The sequence below is a fragment of the Spea bombifrons genome, chromosome 1, assembly GCF_027358695.1.
Source record: "Spea bombifrons isolate aSpeBom1 chromosome 1, aSpeBom1.2.pri, whole genome shotgun sequence".
In the NCBI taxonomy this organism is placed as follows: domain Eukaryota; kingdom Metazoa; phylum Chordata; class Amphibia; order Anura; family Pelobatidae; genus Spea; species Spea bombifrons.
In genome coordinates, this window is record NC_071087.1 from 154,381,385 (window position 1) to 154,399,954 (window position 18,570).

At 38.4% G+C, this 18,570-nt stretch overlaps 2 protein-coding genes across 2 annotated transcripts in view; both read left to right on the forward strand.

The window, feature by feature from the left end:
• The window catches only part of C1QTNF3 (C1q and TNF related 3), a 278,698-nt gene that overhangs the window by 183,491 nt on the left and 76,637 nt on the right, over nt 1–18,570 (forward strand). The gene's annotated exons all lie outside the window — the stretch shown is intronic.
• The window catches only part of ADAMTS12 (ADAM metallopeptidase with thrombospondin type 1 motif 12), a 161,570-nt gene continuing 146,337 nt past the window's right edge, over nt 3,338–18,570 (forward strand). The window contains exons 1-2 of the mRNA XM_053448139.1: nt 3,338–3,559; nt 16,075–16,433. Of these exons, the coding sequence (XP_053304114.1) occupies nt 3,433–3,559; nt 16,075–16,433 (486 nt within the window). The 5' untranslated portion in view covers nt 3,338–3,432. The remainder of the gene's footprint in view (nt 3,560–16,074; nt 16,434–18,570) is intronic.

The window sequence follows — 18,570 nt, forward strand, 5'->3', positions numbered from 1 at the left end:
TTATTATTATTGTTATTATTATTATTATTATTATTATATTTTACTTATATAGTGCCAACAATTAACACAGCACTTCTTACAAAACACATATTCAAGGTGAATTACAAAATTAGAACTGACAGACCAAGGTAAAACACTATATTAGGTAGACATGGCCCTGCTCTCAAGCTTACAATCTAGAGGGAATGGGCTGAGGAGAAACACAAGGTATGAAGAAGGGCAGAGGTAGTGTGAGGGGTAAGTTCTAGCTACAGAGATGGTATGCTTTTCTGAAGAAGTGGGTTTTGAGATTTTTCCTGAATATTGAGAGGGAGGCTGAGAGCTGGAGGTTCGGTGGAAGTGAGCTCCAGGGCTATGGGGCAGCATGAGTTAAGTGGTGTGAGCGCGAATAGGAAGAGGTGTAAGTGCGAAGGAAAGCCTTAGCCCATGGGGAGAACGTAAAGATCGAGTAGGGGAGTATGAGGGCAGAAATGTATAGAAGTATTATGGAGGGCTTCATATGTTAAGGATAACGATTTTAAATATAATATTTAAGGTAATAGGGAGCCAGCGGAGGGCTTCACAGAGTGGGGAAGCACAAGAAGAATGTTGTGAGGGAGATAAGCCTAGCAGCAGCACTTCGGTTAGATAGATAAGAAAATAATAATTTACTAAACTCAAGTCATGTATCTCAACAAAAAATTAATGATGTTCATAGAGAGAGTAATCAAAGCAGATTAGCCAGAGGTTATTGCTAGTAGATCCCCACTTATCTAGACATATAGCTAAGTGAGGATCTACTGTACAGGTGCGATTGTAAATTACTGATGCACTTGCATAAAGTAGAGAGCCTTACATCTTTAAGTGGCACCTGAACATCCGTAATGGAAAATAGCTAAAGTTAAATGTCATGCTTTTAAGATGGGCACTGTAACTGCCATGTATCTGCACCCAAGTAAGCTATGAGCAGCCATCTTCTGGAAAAATGGGCAGCGTAAGGATCTGAGCGACTTTGGCAAGGGCCAAATTGTGATGGGTGAATGACTGGGTCAGAGCTTCACCAAAACTGCAGCTCTTGTGGGGTGTTCCCGGTCTGCAGTGGTCGGTACCTATCAAAAGTGGCCCAAGGTTGCTGAAAGCGCCTACAATTGGCACGTGAGCATAAGAACTGGACCACGGAGCAATGAAAGAAAGTGGCCGGTCTGATGAATCACGCTTTCTTTTACATTACGTGGATGGCCGGGTGCGTCGCTTACCTGGAGAACACGCAGCACCAGGATGCATCCATGGAGGCCACACCTCACAACTTACAGGACTTAAACGTTCTGCTGCTCATGTCTTGGTGCCGGACACCGCAGCACACCTTCAGAGGACTAGTGGAGTCCATGCCTCGACAGGCCAGGGTTGTTTTGGTGGCAAAAGGGGGACCCACACAATATTAGTCAGGTGGTCATAATGTTATGACTGGTGGGTGTATATATAATAATCTGCCATCACAGGGCCCTGCTTATGTTTTGTTTCTGTAAATCTAAATTGTTATGTGATGCAGGGAGGGATCCCATGGCGATGACAGGCTGGAGGGAAAAGCCTTAACGAAGGCCGGGCTTTTTAATTCCTTTTAATGTAACAGCGCTCATAGGTGGCTCATTTGAATAAAGATGGCCTAAAAACTCCAGGAAGGGGACATTTAATGGCAGAAAGAGGCTGTTATAGTCTACTGTTCTCTGCAATTTCTGGTCTGTGACTGCATTCACAAGTGAGATTTGACGGTCACAAACACAACAAACCAGTATTTTCTCTCTGTCACTTTAATTTTCATTATCTTTTTCCTCTAATCTGTAATATTTCTTGCAGAATGAAAAAGCAAAACAAGCAAATCAATAATTAAAATTCTCCGACCGTGTAATTTCAGATAAGGGCCTTTCATATTAAACTATTATTGTTTCTTTTAAAGTAATTATGAAGCCTGGCATCACTCTTCTATGTATTGTAGAAATACATCAGTGACACAAAATTGCTAAAATCATTCAAAACCAAAAAGTATCATAGATTAAATGTATTCATCCATTCTCAGACGCTGAGAAACACATTTTAATATTGATACAGGTTAGCAAGAATTTAGACAGGATATTCTATAAGACATTACAACATTTTAATTGTACTTTTATTTGTCACTGTGTTGCTTTAGGACATGATGAGAAACAAGAAAAATCTGATAAAAACATAGACTTTGAAATGCGATCTTGGTATATGTATATATATATATATATATATATATATATATATATATATATATATACATATACATATTTCTTGCGTATAGTGTTAGGGAACTAACTGTAGTTAGAAGTATATATTTTGGGTGTAAAGTTAAATAGTATGAAACAAATTACAGAAATCCCATCTAAACTGTACATATTTTATAAAATAAAGAAAAATCTAAAAATATTTCAATTTCAAGACCCATTTGGCTGATTATTCCTGATGTAAAGACTCAGACAAAGTCCCTCCGTGTATTAGCCTCTACCACCTAAGGTGGGAAGCTGTTCTAGTTGTCTACTAGACTTTTGGTAAAGAAAAACTTTTTTACATTACATCTAAATAGAATCTAAATCTCACCGTCTTCTTCCTGGTAAAATATTTTCCAATTAAATAAACTAGAATCCCACTTTAGAATTGGGGCATCACTCTATAGACCATTTTGGAAATGGGTCGACCAAAACATACTAGTTTATTTCGTGTTTAAGGGTGGGTTTATTGAGTGTTGGGTCTTTGACGAAATAATCCTTGATAAGAAGAAATGTGTTTTTGTTTACTTTTCTTTCCTTAATTTTCCATAAATGTAATAAAATGTTGAATTTCACATATATGGCATGGCTGTAGTAAACATAGCCTGGCGTGTGTTTGGACCCTTATCTATCATTCTGTCAAGTAGATAGAAAGCAGTCTCCGGCTCCTACACTCGCTTTCCAGGCACCGGAAATCTTACATGATTATCTTATTCTGTAAGCACTGCTTCTGCCAAATAAACACTTAAAGGTCCATCCTCGTTACAGGCAATGAGCCCACATAACTCCATAGGTGCCGATTGAGGCTGCAGAAGGTTTTTTTTAGCAAACATAGGGTTAAATGACCAAAGTGAATCTACTCAATATGTGCTGAAAAGTTAAATGTGTAACCCAATGCTGCTGGAGTTTATTCAAATTAGGAAGAAGAGGGACTCCCTGAAAAACTCCTGAAATAAACCCTCCTCTAAAGAAACAGGACACTAGGCGCACAAATCACTCCCTTTCCTAAAAAAGGAATGCACTTTTTTTTTCTTTTTTTTCCCTTTTTAACACTCATTTTTCTCCTCTTCTGCATCTTCCTCGTTCTTTGCTTTTCTGCTCCATTTTGGATTTTTTTTCCTTTTAATGTATATTTTTTTTCTTTTCCTCTCCTCTCGTCTAAGAGATGCCATATGTGCAGAGAGACTGGATTACAAACGTGTCTTTTTTTATTCAATTCCTTTACATTTTGGCGTCTTGCCATGGTATAAAAGTCCAGCAGGGAAATCTGTACTCCTCACAAAAGAGACAAGGTCAGTGACTCTACGCACCAGCCCCATATTAATGTTTTTGTATCATGCAGAACTGTGTCTATGTATTAATAGTTAACCTTATGAGGGGGGTATTATTATTATTTTATTTTTTTTTAGCAGCAACCCAAGCAATTCCACATCATCTCTTTATTTACCACATTAGATATAGCTAGAGATGGCAGAAAAGAACCAATCGACCCACCAAATCTGCCCTTTTTGAATCGCTTTTTACTTATTAATCCTGTAGGATAGATTTATGTACATCCCAAGCGTTCTTACTGTATGTGCTTGTACTACTTCCTCTGGAAGTCTATTCCAGGTATCTACTACCCTTTCTTTAAGTTTAAATCATGTTCTCTAGTTCTCGGGCTCCTCTTTGTATTCTCTTAGTCTTTATTTATACCATGAATATTTTTCCACGTTTCTTCTTTCCCTTCGCTTTTCTAGGATGTACATATTAATGTATATATATATATATATATATATATATATATATATATATATATAATTTCCTGTGTATAGTGTTGGGCAAGTAACTGTAGTTAGAGGTATATATTTTGGGTGTAAGGTTAAATAGTATGAAATATTTGCAGAAATCCCATGTAAACTGTACATATTTTATAAAACATACAAAGAAATATCTAAAAATAAATAAAAGAATGTATATTGTCTAAATTCAGTGTGTTGGAGAAGATATGATATTCTAATTAAACGCTAATGAAAGAAACAGAGTTTGCGATCACTTTTACTAGAATTACAGACAGAGAGGTAAAAGTGTGGGACAGTAATTTATGGTCTGTCACATGAGACAGTGAAAGTGAAATGTTGGGTAGTCTCGTGGCCCCGGGGCAGCTATGGTTTTAATGCTTGTACAAAGTCTACATTTTCTATGAATATTCCTGGTTAAAGGTGCTGTTCCACTCACTTGCTTTTGCTGTTTTTAACACTGTTGGAAATAAATGCATCAGAAATAGAAACCTCATTGCTAGTAACGCTGAATGCCCGATTCTTTCCCAGGCATATTGTCATTTTTACCAGAAATAGCTACTTTTCATGTGACACAGACATAGCCACTGATGTGCTGTTACCATAGAAACGGTAAAAGCAACTTAAAAGTTTCTGTGTTGTTTTTATGTGATTATATCCTCACATGAGATAGTAATATGACAGATCTGATAAGGGTTGTTTGCTTACAGGAGAAAGCACTTTAATGCACATTATAGCTGAGAGGTCTCTTTAAAGTTCCTTTGTGTTCCATTCACCCCTTTACCTGCCCCTATATTATTGCCCTTGCACGTGATATAATTACCCCCAGTCTGCCCGATCGCTGCCTCTGTGAATGCTTCCAGCGGGGTACTAGTCAGACCCTCTGACATATGAGCAGAAAGTGCTCCCATTAATTTCAATGGGAGTGCTTTCCTGACACTGATTGGCAGCCAATCATTGGCAAGCATTGTTGGCTCAAGGAGGGGAGAAGGCAGCTGGAGAGCTGCAGCTTCTCCCTCAGGAAAGTTTTTTTTGTTTTCAAAGAATGAATATTAAATTACTCAAAGAAGGTTGGAGAACATTAATATGCATTTGTGTGGCTGTAAATGGTCTATTTAAAGGAAAAATCTGAGCATGTCGGCTTAGTGCAAAGGTTGTTTAACAGTTAACTTGAGCCTGAGGCTTGTGAATGTAACAAGCCTAGAGGGAGTAACACCTCTGCATGTGCAGCTGCACTTCCTATTACTTTTATTTTATCTTCCTCATTCCATGCCTGCGTCTCTGTATCACTGCAGGACCCCCTCTCTGCTCTCTCCCCCTCTCTGCTCTCTCCCCCTCTCACACTGGGCCCTGTCTCTCTCCCTCTCCCCCTCTCACACCGGGCCCTGTCTCTCTCCCTCTCCCCCTCTCACACCGGGCCCTGTCTCTCTCCCCCTCTCACACCGGGCCCTGTCTCTCTCTCCCTCTCCCCCTCTCACACCGGGCCCTGTCTCTCTCCCTCTCCCCCTCTTTCTGCAAATGAAATATAACATTTGTTCAGCTGGGTTTAGCACATACAACATGGACACATCTGTTTGTAAAACAGCTGAAAGCTTTTGGCAGTAAACTGATGTTAATTGGGTAATTTGAAGCAAGTTTGTGTATCGGGTTTTCCTGCGACTTGTAAATACTAAAAGGGGTCAGTCGTTTGTAGAGCTGTTTTATGAAGACATTTAAACAGGCCCAAAACAATAAAGTTAACAGTGTTTAGTATCGCTATGTAGCATAAGACCTAGCCTAAAAACTGTATTTACGTTAGTCATGATAGATAGAATTGTATAATGTAATGTGGATACATTTTAGGTGGTGACTCTATTATGGAATATCAAGCTAACATACATTTACAGGGAAAAAACACACAAACTAATGAATGGGTTAATTTTATGTTTTATCATCATGTATTCTCCAAGTCAAAAGCTGGCTCTATCTATGACACTATTTAATCATTGTTTTATGGAGTAACATTCGGAACTTCCTGCAGATCCAGATAATGTCATTTTTGTTAAAATAGTTGCATATCCAGAATTCATTTTTCCCCCAGTTTGTGGAGTGGAGCATTTAAAAATTATAACTTTTCTCTGGTGAAAACCGATCAGAGCATTATCACTGTCATCTGCCAAATATTTGTCCGGAGTTGGTCACACAGCTGATTGCAGGCCCCGTGGGGCATTACTTTTGGTTGGCGGGGGTAGAATAAAGTCCTACCTGCTATCCACTCCAGGTTCAAGGACCTTCTATCATAAGCATACAGACTAGAAGACCCCACTAGGCAAAGTCCCTTGAAATCAGGGTCAGACTGGGGATACTTAGGTAGCCCTTGCACGTTACATCATTATAATCACACAAAGGGGCCCCCTGGACCAATGGGGAAGGGGGTCATGACTGCTGGCTCATGCCCAGGGCATAAGTCAGGGTCTTATTTCATTGGTGGGTAGCTGCAACATTGTTGCAGCTATTAGGGTTATATTGGGGACAAGAAGCAGTCATGTGTGGTTGCCGATCCCTCCAGCACCTGATTTGTATACTTGAGGACTTTCTGGCGGGATGTGGGTAGCAGCTCCTACTGATGTTGGTGGCTGGTCCCGCTGCTATCTTTAAGCCATCTCAATAACATTGTGGTTGGTCCCACTGATGTCAGTGGCTGGTCCTGCTGTCTTTGTGCCATCTCGCTGACATTGTGGGTGGCCCCGCTGGCGTTAGTGGGCAGTGTCGCCGAGGAAACACAGTATTTTTAATAGGGAAGTGGGTAGGGAGTTGGACGTTCTGCAACTCTGCTCCCACATCCCGGAGTTTCTCCTTAGTGACCCGGAGGAACAGCACTTGAAGTCTCCAGGCAAAACCAAGAGAGTTCCCAGGTATGCCGATCTGCCATAGGAGTGTCAGTAAGAATGTAACCCTACCAGCCACCAGCCTACTAGGCATATGCCTGGTGCACCGGATAGCCAGTCCCAGCCTATAGCAATAATATGACAATAAAAGCAAGGGGAAAGCTTTGAAGTATCGTTATTCTAAGGTGATATAAGGTTTATGCAATGCCTTTTTATAACTTTAGCAGTATGCAAATAACAGACAGGAGAGACCAAACTGTATATATTGCACGACTATCAATTATGGTTTTGTTTATACCTTTGGAGGATACTGCAGGTCTGGGCACTTCCGCCTATTATTTTTTTAAATTATTATTTAGGCGTGCACATCTTGTTTTTTGGCCTCAAATCAGGTAACAGATACGTTTTAATGGATTATTTGCTGAGTTTAGTTGTTTCCAATAACTCTTTTTAAAATACACTCAATTCAATTTTATTATATATATATATATATATATACTGGTATTTCATGCATTCCTAGTCTGATAGATAGATAAGACTGCATTGAGGTGAATAATAGAATGTCTGCTAGGTATTTGAAAGCATAGACCCGCATTAACACACTTGAATACTTCATTACCCTACTGCAATCTGCGCTAATATATTCCGATAAGTGTCAAACATTTTTTTTTTATTAATAAGGTTTATTCCTAAAATGCGCTTGAATAAAATATAAAAACATAACCCCCCCCGTCAATGTTAATTCCATATAAAAGCAAGAAAGTACTTCTAAAATATTTGTTTTTACTATTATGTACTTGAATATAAAAAGTTACACATAAGGGTCTATTCACTAATATGCAGTGGGACTATGAATGGTTTCCACATAAATTGGGATCATTCTTGCGTTCTTCAGCGATTGCATTTCCAAAGTGCTTCCCTGATAATCCACTGTTTACTTGAATTTAAAGTAGGGGAAGCTCTTTAAAACAGGACTCCCCCAAGCTCAAAATTTGTAATCCTGTGCGTTTGCAGGAAAGTCAAATATTTCCTCTTCCTGTCTTCATAATGAATAACAAACATGGCCATTCATGTGTAGCTTTACACTTCCATTAGAACCATAGAGTTTGCTGGAAGATAAGAACCATTCGGCCCGTCTAGTCTGCGCGTTTTTCTTGCTGTGAAGACTCTAACCTTAATGGGTCCTTTGTCTTTTCTTAGACTCAGGAGCCCTATGCCTCCACTATGCGTGGTTAAATTATCCCACTGTGTTCTCAACATCAACGTGGACTTCTTTCATTTGTGTAAGAACCTTCAAACCCACAGCACCTGTTAAATAGAAACACACAATTTGACGGCAGATAAGAACCATTAGGCCCATTTAGTCCCCCCACTTTTCCTGTTTTGAAGACTCACCATATCACCACTAAATTTGTTTATGGGTTACTGTGAGAGACTCCTGTTTCTAAAAGCGCGGAAGCACGGATGACTCACTTCTCCGATGTTGACAGGTCACATTTAATCAGCTCTACAGTATCCACTTATAGGCTGCTCCGGGCCAGCACTTATTGTTCATCAGGCATATCTCCATCGCCAATTTCTTATGGGAATACTGCCCTCAGGTTCTTGCCCCAAGTGTGGTCTGGCAGGAGCAGACCTTTACCATAACTTCTGGCCGTGTCCCCCAATTCGCACTTCTGGCATAGTTCCCGAACTTTTTTTTCCGCCCTGCGTGGCCGTGCTCTTCAAATCACCCCAGACACGTCATTGAACAAATAAAGAGACACCAAATTGTTTTATTGACATGCTGGACAATGCCTTGAAACTTCAGATACAACAAAGGTTCCAGGATACGTCTTGGTTGAGTGTACAGTTGCTTCAGGGAAGAGACCCGTGTGCGTAAGACATCCAATGGTTTACTTGACAATGGACAGAGTGTGACTACATAATTGACTTTATCTTTATTTTTGATTACCATGATGTAATGTTTTTTTTTGGGGGGAAGGAGGGTGATCACTGTTTGGAGTTTTCTTGTTAGCCTCCATGTATTGCAGTGTTTTTTGGGGTTTTTTCTCTCTCATTGGGAGGTTACTGGGGTACTGTGTCATTAAGCTATGCTATCTGTTTCTTATTATGTTGTACCCTGGTTTTTCTTGTTTTTGTTTTTATCTTTCAATAAAATTGCTCAAATGTAAAATATCAGCAGAGCAAGGAATGTGGTTTATAAATAAGCAGAGGGTTTGAAACCTGTCCAACTTTGTTGTGTTCTGTTTTCAATGTAAATGCCACAGAGAGCAAAAGCTTTAATTGGCTATAGATTTCCCCAACAATCCTTCAATTTATAAAAACGATTTATAGTATTTATTTACATTTTCTTCTTACTTTGCAGATATTATTTTGAGAATTAAACGTGCTGCAAAAATCAACATGTAGGAGTTAAAGTGACATATCAGTCACAATTATTATTATTATTATTATTGGTTTTATTATTGATACTATTATTATTATTGATACTATTATTATTATTATTATTATTATTGTTTTTATTATTGATACTATTATTATTATTGATACTATTATTATTATTATTATTATTATTATGCACCAACAATGTACACAGTGCTTCTTACAGTACACACATTCCAAGGGGTATGGGAAAACTAGAATTACATTTATCGAAAAGTTTCAACATTTTTATATATGTATTTTATATAAAAAAAAGTGCAGAAACTTTTCCAACGTCCCTCATATATACATTATGATAGCTGAGAAGTCACAATTTTTTTTTGTGTGGCTCCCATTGCAAATGTATGGGGGGGATTCTGCAGAACTTCCTTGGACTTTATGTATAAATTATCCCATTATAAATAATTTGGAGCTAGAGAAGCACTAAAGAGAACAACGTCCTTAAGTTGCTTCACTAAGCTCCTTTGACAAGGCTCCAAAAGGTATTTCAACTGATGTCGTTCTTCAGAGGCCCTAACGTGGGCACAAGCAGGACCAAACATCTGGACATTAGGACCGTTAATCATTACAAGACAAATACAACTCCCATGTGTGCTGGGATGTGAAATATAGTGTCACAAGAGTTTGTAAAATGTGTAAGCAAATGGTGTATGAAGAGAATATTTATGCAAATGGAAATTCCACATGAAGATTTAACAAAGATATAAAAAAAAATAGTGTTAAATATGTATTACTGAATAATAGGTACCAACTGATTATATTTTACCACCTTTGGCCTTATTGTATGCATGTATACAGTGTATATATACTAAAAGTAATAAAGAAAGCAAAAAAAGAACACACCAAGGATAGTGTGTGTGTGTGTGTATATATGTATATATATATATATATATATATATATATATATATATGCAGTACACTGCTCTACTTAAAATAGTTTTTTGATAAATTGGGTTATAATACTGCAGGAAATTAAATTACACTTTGGATGTCAGGCTTTGCAGATTCTTTTCAATTTAGGAATTAGTGAAATAATGCAATTTCCTTCTTGTTGCTGTGACAAATTAGAACGGCTCTTTCTGTAACTGTGTATCTTGCTGTTTAAAATTAATTTCCAACCTTTTTGTCGGCTGAAACAGCAGCCCGGTTATCTGATAAATGTAGAACCAGTTATAAACAGATGTGACCTATTGATTCTCCCATCATCCAATAGTGTACACAGCCATTAATGCCCCGCATCAAGGATTATCATAACCAAACAAGGCCCTCTTTCTTTGAAGAACAAACGCGTGTTTCTGTAAGTAGAAAATTTACTGATATTTTCGTAGCCTGCGATCATTATTTATCTTTTGAATGGACGTTGTAGAAATGTGTATGGTGGTGTATTGTACTATATAGATGGAGGACGGCACTTAAATCTCCCCACGCTGCTAAAAGCATATGTATAATTTAAAAGGTTATGGGGTCTGCGGAAGTATGCACTATACATTAGGCGTTGAGCACATAAGAGACAATCCTTTTTCCAGGGACATATGATGAGCCCACATAAAGCAAATAGACACAGAAACACGGCTACTTTATCTTGGGCGTTCAATGTCAAAGTGGTAAAAGAAAATGACATATTGTCATTTACAATATAACCCTTTACTTAATCTGATGCGTTGGAAGATACATTCGCAGAGCCTATCATGCTTTTTTCACCAGTTGTCCATGCAGGCCCTTTTGGTGTAAGCCAGGACTGGAGTAAATTGTCTTTGGGCCACTATACTATTGGGCCATTTATCTGGGATTGAGTTATCAAATTTATAGATTGAACAGCTGTCATCATATTATTTTTTTGCATATTTTCTGCTCTAATAATAGCCGTAACCATCTGATTCACTTATCTGGACTCCGTGAATTTACGCCCATACATTTCATGTGTCCAAACTGAAACACTTCCCTGGGGTATTCCTAGGGCAATGCTGAAGGTAAATACATCACTGTTTGCACTGGCTCCTTGGGCCAGTCAACACTCAACAGTTGGACAGTGGGGCAGCTGCCCAGGACAGTCCTGAGAAAATCGAGACTATTGGGAGGTATGCCTGTATTTATGAATAAGAATTTACACATTATAGGGAAAGACCTTCTATGTTCTACCTTAGCAGAAGACATGTCTTCATTGGGTGGAAAGGTCTCTGGGGCAGACTTACCGTATTTGCTCGATTATAAGACGAGGATTTTTAAACGTGAGTGTTAAACGGGGGGCATAAGGCATTTCTGGAGGCAGAGTGCTCTGTGAAATGCCTTTTAACCCCCTTAATGCCACTCTGCCTCCAGAAATGCCTCTTTAACCCTCTATATGCCACTCTGCCTCCTGAAATGCCTTAAACCTCCCTATATGCCACTCTTCCCCATAATATGCCATTTAACCCTCTAAATGCCAGAGTGGCATATAGGGGTATAAGGCATTTCTGGAGGCAGAGTGGCACATAGGGGGGTCAAAAGGCATATCATGGGGCACAGTGGCATATAGGGTTAAAAGGCATATCATGGGGCACAGTGGCATTTAGAGAGTTACAAGGCATATCATGCGGCACAGTGGCATATAGGGGGTATAAGGCATTTCTGGGGCAGATGTGCATAACTGGGGGGCAGGTTGGAAAATAGAAGGAAATAAAACCAAAATATTTTTTCTCAATCATGGCTTTTATAAAAAAAAAGTAGTTTACATGAATTAACATTTACTGGTAAAACTTTTTTCCTATAGGGTCGTCTTATATTCAGGCTTTTTCTTTTTTTCCTAAATTAATATTAAGATTTGGAGGGTCGTCTTATAATCAGGGTCGTCTTATAATCGAGCAAATGCGGTACTTAATTTCAGAATTTAAACTTGTTGATATTTTTCCCAGCCTCTTGAGGTGCAATTATATCCAAGTAACAAATAACGTTTGTTCCAGGGTCAGTTGTAACCAAAAGGATTATGGGTAAAGTGTATCCTTCCCAGTCAAAACATAAATCAAAAGCCTCTAAATGCTAGTCATTCGATTTATAAAACCTTTTACTGTTCCATACATAAAAGTCAACCAAATACTAAATGCAATAATATTGTTTGTCAGATACAAAGTGTCTAGTGGAAAAGTCAGAAAAGTCACAGAAATATACAATAAGACTGTTATTCTTCGCAAATGGCCTTTCACGCTACTCCACATACTAACACGGTTTGATGTGTGTATAATAATTATTAGCCCAGAGCACTCTCTCCCTCCAAGTAATTTCATTTGACAGTTACCAAGATTTTTTTTTCTCGCCATCGTCTCCAATGTTCTGTTACAAATTCTAACAGAGAATCGTAAATATACAATCCAGGTACAATTCTTCTCCATACCAGAACTGTTTGAGGACAAACAAAGAACAGGAAAACCGATCATGATTGAATGTAAAATAATGTTTGAATTGGCTTCACTCGTTCAAGTCTATAAAAGTCTAGATTAAACAGAATATAGAGAACAAAATGTCCCCATCATTGGTTTGGGTGTTTGTCTATATTGGTAGTAAATGTCCTCAGGGCATGATTAACGTAGGGCATGATGGAGCTGAGACTTCAGGCTAATGTTTCTTAATCAGCCTAAAAAGTTTATTTCTAAAATAATATATTGGCAATACTTAATAGTTGTAATACCAAGCGGATGGGTTGTCAGAGAGGTGATACTGGAGGGGAATGGTTTGGTGGGCCAGCACCTCATTGTCCCCGCTACTGAGTGTAATAATAGCTTTTTTTTAATAATGCGTCATTTTTTTTATCCCCTTAAATCTCTTAATCCAGCACTGGATGTCCTAATGAATATATATGGCTCATCGCCCCAATAAGGGACTGAAGCTAAATGGTATCAGGGTAATTTGTATGTCTTACTGCACTATTAACTGTGGACATGCCTCTTTTCTAAATACTATTGATGCCAGCCCTCGGGGAGGGAGAGAATCAAATCCTTGTCTCAGATTCATCCAAAGAGATCGGAAGTCAGATTTATAACCTTCCATGATTCCTGCTCACAAGCCTTGTGCATACAAATGGCCAAAAAAACGAGGGTGGACACCGAATGAAACAAACAAAAACAAAGCAGAGAGCTCCAAATTTAATTTGCATTTCGTTGTTTTTTTTACACTCCCACTCACTCTTACTCACACTCTATTTCACTCACACTCACTCTTTTAAGCCTTCTGTCAATGTCTTCCTACATTCTCTGCCGACCGCTTCTGTGTCTCCGTCTCCTTTTCCGCAGCTCTACTGATTCTTCTTGTTCTTCGGTCTTCTTTCTTCGCCTGCTTGACTTCCTTTCCTAGTCCCTCTCCTGCCTTTGGACAATACTTATGCTAGTGTGGGCACTTTTACTTCTTGTATAATATACCCAAACACCCTCTAGATTGCATGCTCTCCTCCTTACCTTTTGTTTCTGTTACTCAAATTGTTATGTTATGCACCACTTGTTGCACATTGTACAGTGCTGTGGAATATGATGACATATAAAATAATTAAAAATAATAATAATAATAATAGCCAGTCAAGCAGCCCTTTCATTCATGCAAAATGATGGGCTGTGATTTCAACTCTGGAGCCAAAATACCCCATACCTGAACCAATGACTCTGTCTCTTAACAAATTCCCATCCATGGCTGTTCTTTCTTCTTTATCCGTTTTCTTCTTCTTCCTTCTTTCTTCTTTTGTCTTCTTCTTTCTTCTTATCTTTTACTTATAGTGGGAACAATTTATGCGGTGCTTCCTGCAATGCCAGGGGGTATAAAAAACATAGAACTGTCAGACTAAGACAAGCTGATACTGCACAATAAAAAACGAGGGCCCTGCTCACAATATGTATGGAGGAGATTAGTATTGTAAAGACTGAGAGTATTATTAGAGTCATGCAGAGATGTGGCCAAAATGTTTCAAGTGATATCTATAATAAATTCATAAAACTATTGAATTGAGTCTTAATTGCACATTCTGTGGATAATGTGAGGTTAATGGTGTGCTACAATGCATGTTGATTTAGATGCTTTTTTTTACATTAAGGAGGTAAAAAAAAAGGGAAAATAATTACGGTATATAGAAAATTAAAAGAAAACATTGAGATACTATACTGTGGAACAATTACGTTTTTTAAACAAAATAATAAAATGAGATATGTGCCTTGACGTGGCGGGTGAGCTTAATTATGCTTTGGCCAATTCATATAACCAAAACCTCTCATTTATATTATGTTTATATATTTGTTGCCAACTTTATTAGGGTGAGAAGCGCAGACAGTTTTTGTTTCTTGTATACATTGTACAGCCAATACACTGTTTCTTGCTGCATGCTTACACCTGTTTGGTAGGCCTCGTATTATACATTTGTATTATTTGAGCCTGTGACTAGCTTAGCGCACCGACATTTCTTCTTTTCCCTAATAAAATGAGATATGTCTTCTGATTTTCACAGAAAAAAATGTTAATTCATTTTTTAACAAAGCAGAAACATAGAATTTGATGGCAGATAAGAACCATTTGACCCATCTAGTATTCATTATGTTATTTGTCCCTTGGTCTTGTCTTTGGGTTTCCCAGAATATATCAAGTTCATTTTACGAATAACAAGAAATCAAGTGAATTATACCTTCAAATGCATTATGACACAAAAGAGTTATTAAGCACTTAAATTGAAGGTACAGCTGAAATTCTGGGTAATTAATTATCATGGGACTAAATCTTTTAGTTTAATCAATTTAATCCATTCCACATTCAAATAAAATAAAATACAAATTATGAATTGTGTTACCTATTTATTTCATTGTTACCATCTTGTTATCCTGACCTTTCCATCATTTCCATCATGTATACTTCTTATAATTAGTCCTACATGACGTAGTGTATCATTTATGATACCTCATTAAGACAATTTAATTATTTGCGGTACTTCTGTGAAATGTAACACATTTACACTTACAAACAACTAGCTGCGGGGATACCAACCTTAGAAGATCAGCGATCAGAGGCTCTATTTCCTTTTGTAGTCTGCTTTACAAATGAAATTCACATTTAATGAGGCACAGCCCTGAGCTAAGTATACTGGAGTATCGAGAAGGTGAAGAGAAGGGCCAATCAATGGTCCAAAATGGTCAGACCTCTATGGATTTTACAGCTCCCTGGGCCAGTCAGACAATTGGACAGTGCCTAAAAATCGGGGGCCGGGACTGTTGGGTGGTATGCATTTATAGAACAGATAACATTATTTGTATTCCTTTTAACTTTTTGTAGTTTAGTAGATTTTTGCGGCCACTATTTGTTTGATGTTTAATATTCACTTTTTGTTGATAGCCCTTTGTGTATCCCATCTCTGCAATTATTGTGTTGATGATGGTGGTAGTATATTCATATAAATGATTGACATTTTAACAGTAAAGTTCTGCCTGTAATTTCTGTTGTAGTGGGCTTTTTCTCCTTTATGTATGCATTTTAACTGGAAGTAACACCCAAGCATTGAGAGAGAAAAAAAAATAATAATAATAAAATTAAAAAAATAATAATAAAAAATAAATATATATATATATATATATATATATATATATATATATATATATATATATATACCGTTATATTGTAAATGACAAGCACTTAAGAAGTTTGTATTCTTTAAATTCTATGTACCTATTTTTAGAGTTTTCCTAATAAGTTGCTTTTTGCATTTCTTTCTATTTTCAGAACACATTGCGGGCACTTTACCAGCTGCTTATGAAATAGTTGAGCCAGTGAAAGTGGATGAAAATGGAGCTTTTTTATCCCACAGCTTATTCCACAACGTCAAAAGCAAGAGAAGAAAGCGGGACCTTAACTCTCAAAGAGTACATTACAGAATCCTCTACAAAACAGAAGAGCTACTCTTTAACATGACCGTCCATGATGGATTCTTGTCCGATGATTATATCTTAGAAAGGAGGGCTGGAAAACTCAGTAGTGTGAAGATCACTCCACGTTCGGGAAGTAATTGCCACCTCGTTGGTACTGTGCAACAGCAAGATACGGGCAGCGGATTTGCTGCCATTAGCGCATGCCAAGGCCTGGTAAGAGTGGTCTTTACTTTTTTTAGCGTTTAAAGGGACCCTGTCATCTATATCGACTTGTGTTTGTATAAAGAAACCTCTCCCTAGCCTAAGTCTTTTCACTATTTAGATAATTCAACTGGCCTAATACTATTGAGCCTGATATTTTAAGTCCCTTTTAGTGTTTTGTTAGACGCTGTTGGGTTGCTGTTGAGTATTAAAAAAAAAAAATACTTGAAACAGTATGATCATCACAAAAAGAAAAATCATGAAAAATCATGAAAAATCATTATTGCTACATCAGCATACCTGGGAATTCTCGGGTTTTCACCCCAGAGACTCCGGGTCAAGCTTCACTTCTCCGGCTTACCGCGGGGAATCTCCCGGTTGTTGGAGCGGTATGGCAGCTCACCCTCTACTCTGCTGAGAGGTTGGTAGATAAGTGGAACAGCCTCCCAGCAGGAGTGATTTATGTTACTACAGTGAGGAAATTTAAGCATGCATGTGGCATACGGCTTCTGAATCTAAGACGAGACCAATGATGGATTAAGGTCTGAGTCTTTACAGCAAATGGGGCAGAATGGGTCATGACTGCTGTCAAATTCTATACTTCAATACCTTGCTTCTCTGCTGTAAAGATATGCTAAAAATGTTGGTGTTTAACCCCTTAATGACAAAGCCCGTACATGTACGGGCTCAAAATGCATTGTTTTCGATGGGTTTAGGGACCGCCCATTGTCCTTAAGGGGTTAATAAATAATAACCAGCAATATATTCAAGCTCTTTCCCATAATGACAATTTACGCCAAATGAATAGTATTCTCCACATTATCAGAGTGTCATTCAGTTGTTTACGTGCTGACAATCGGATGTTTTTCTCCACAATTACAATGTTTTTTCCTGCAGCTGCACTCCGACGTACAATATTTAGATGAATAGCTGTTTCATTTTGAACGTTCCAATGTGAGACAGCCAGACGCTGTCAAATGACACTCACGTCGGTGATATAACCAGCTGCCTGATTTGGGTATTGCTTTTCAACGATGACGTCTTGCGCCTGCTTTGCATTTTTCTGCAGAATTTGCTGTTAGCAGAAGGAATTTATTCCGCCGCACAGACAATGAGCTGCTTGAAAACATTCCTCTGCATTCTGAATAGTAGCAAACACTGTTCTGTTTCTAGCCATAATGTGGATTAACAGATTGATACATAAATAAATGACACAATGCATACTCACAGGGAATACATCAGTTGGTCAATGTCTATGTATGTACTATTGGGACACCAGGCCATTACACCAACAGGAACTGTTATGACATCACATTCTAAATACATAGACATTAATGTATCCCCTTCTGCATAACAAGACATTTTTGGACAATGCTACGACTGCATTACCCTCGATATCCGGGCCGTGCCCCCCCCACCCTATTTCCCTTAACCCAATAATGACAGACACCAGAAAAGGCCACAGACAATATTATTTATTAACCAAGTCATTGCCACGCAACCATAGGCCCGACACCTTGTTGCGTAAACAGGGCAAAGACTGCCAAACGGAACACATAAATATAATAAATAACATCAATAAACATAAATAATTAACAAAAACCCTAAAGCCTACCAGGCAAACTAGGAACCACCACACAGGGACGGACAAGATGCCCAAACCGTCATAAATACCCCCAACATAACACAAATACCCCAACATACCACAATAAACAGGGTAAGGCGACTGCAAAAAATGTCCCTCAGCCTCGTGTCACAACCCCTTTAAAAAAGACTCCCTAAACCCACCTTCTACCTACAAAAATTGGCGCCAAGGCCTAGCCCTATTCAGGATCTCAGTCAGGGCCCACTCTGGGCCATACTGGCCCCTGTGGGCATCATTCTTCCAACTTTGTGGGAGCAGTTTGTGGAAGGTCCTTTTTCTATTCCAGCAAGACTGTTCCCCATGGTTAGTTTTGTGTGGAATAACTTGACCGGCCGCACAGAGCCCTGACCTCAACCCCATCGAACACTTTTAGGATGAACTGGAACGGAGATTAAGAGAGAGTCCAACATCATTACCTGACCTCACAAATCTCTACTGGATGAACGGGCAAAACTTCCCACGGAAACTGCCCAACATCTTTCCAGAAGAGCAGAAGCTGTTATA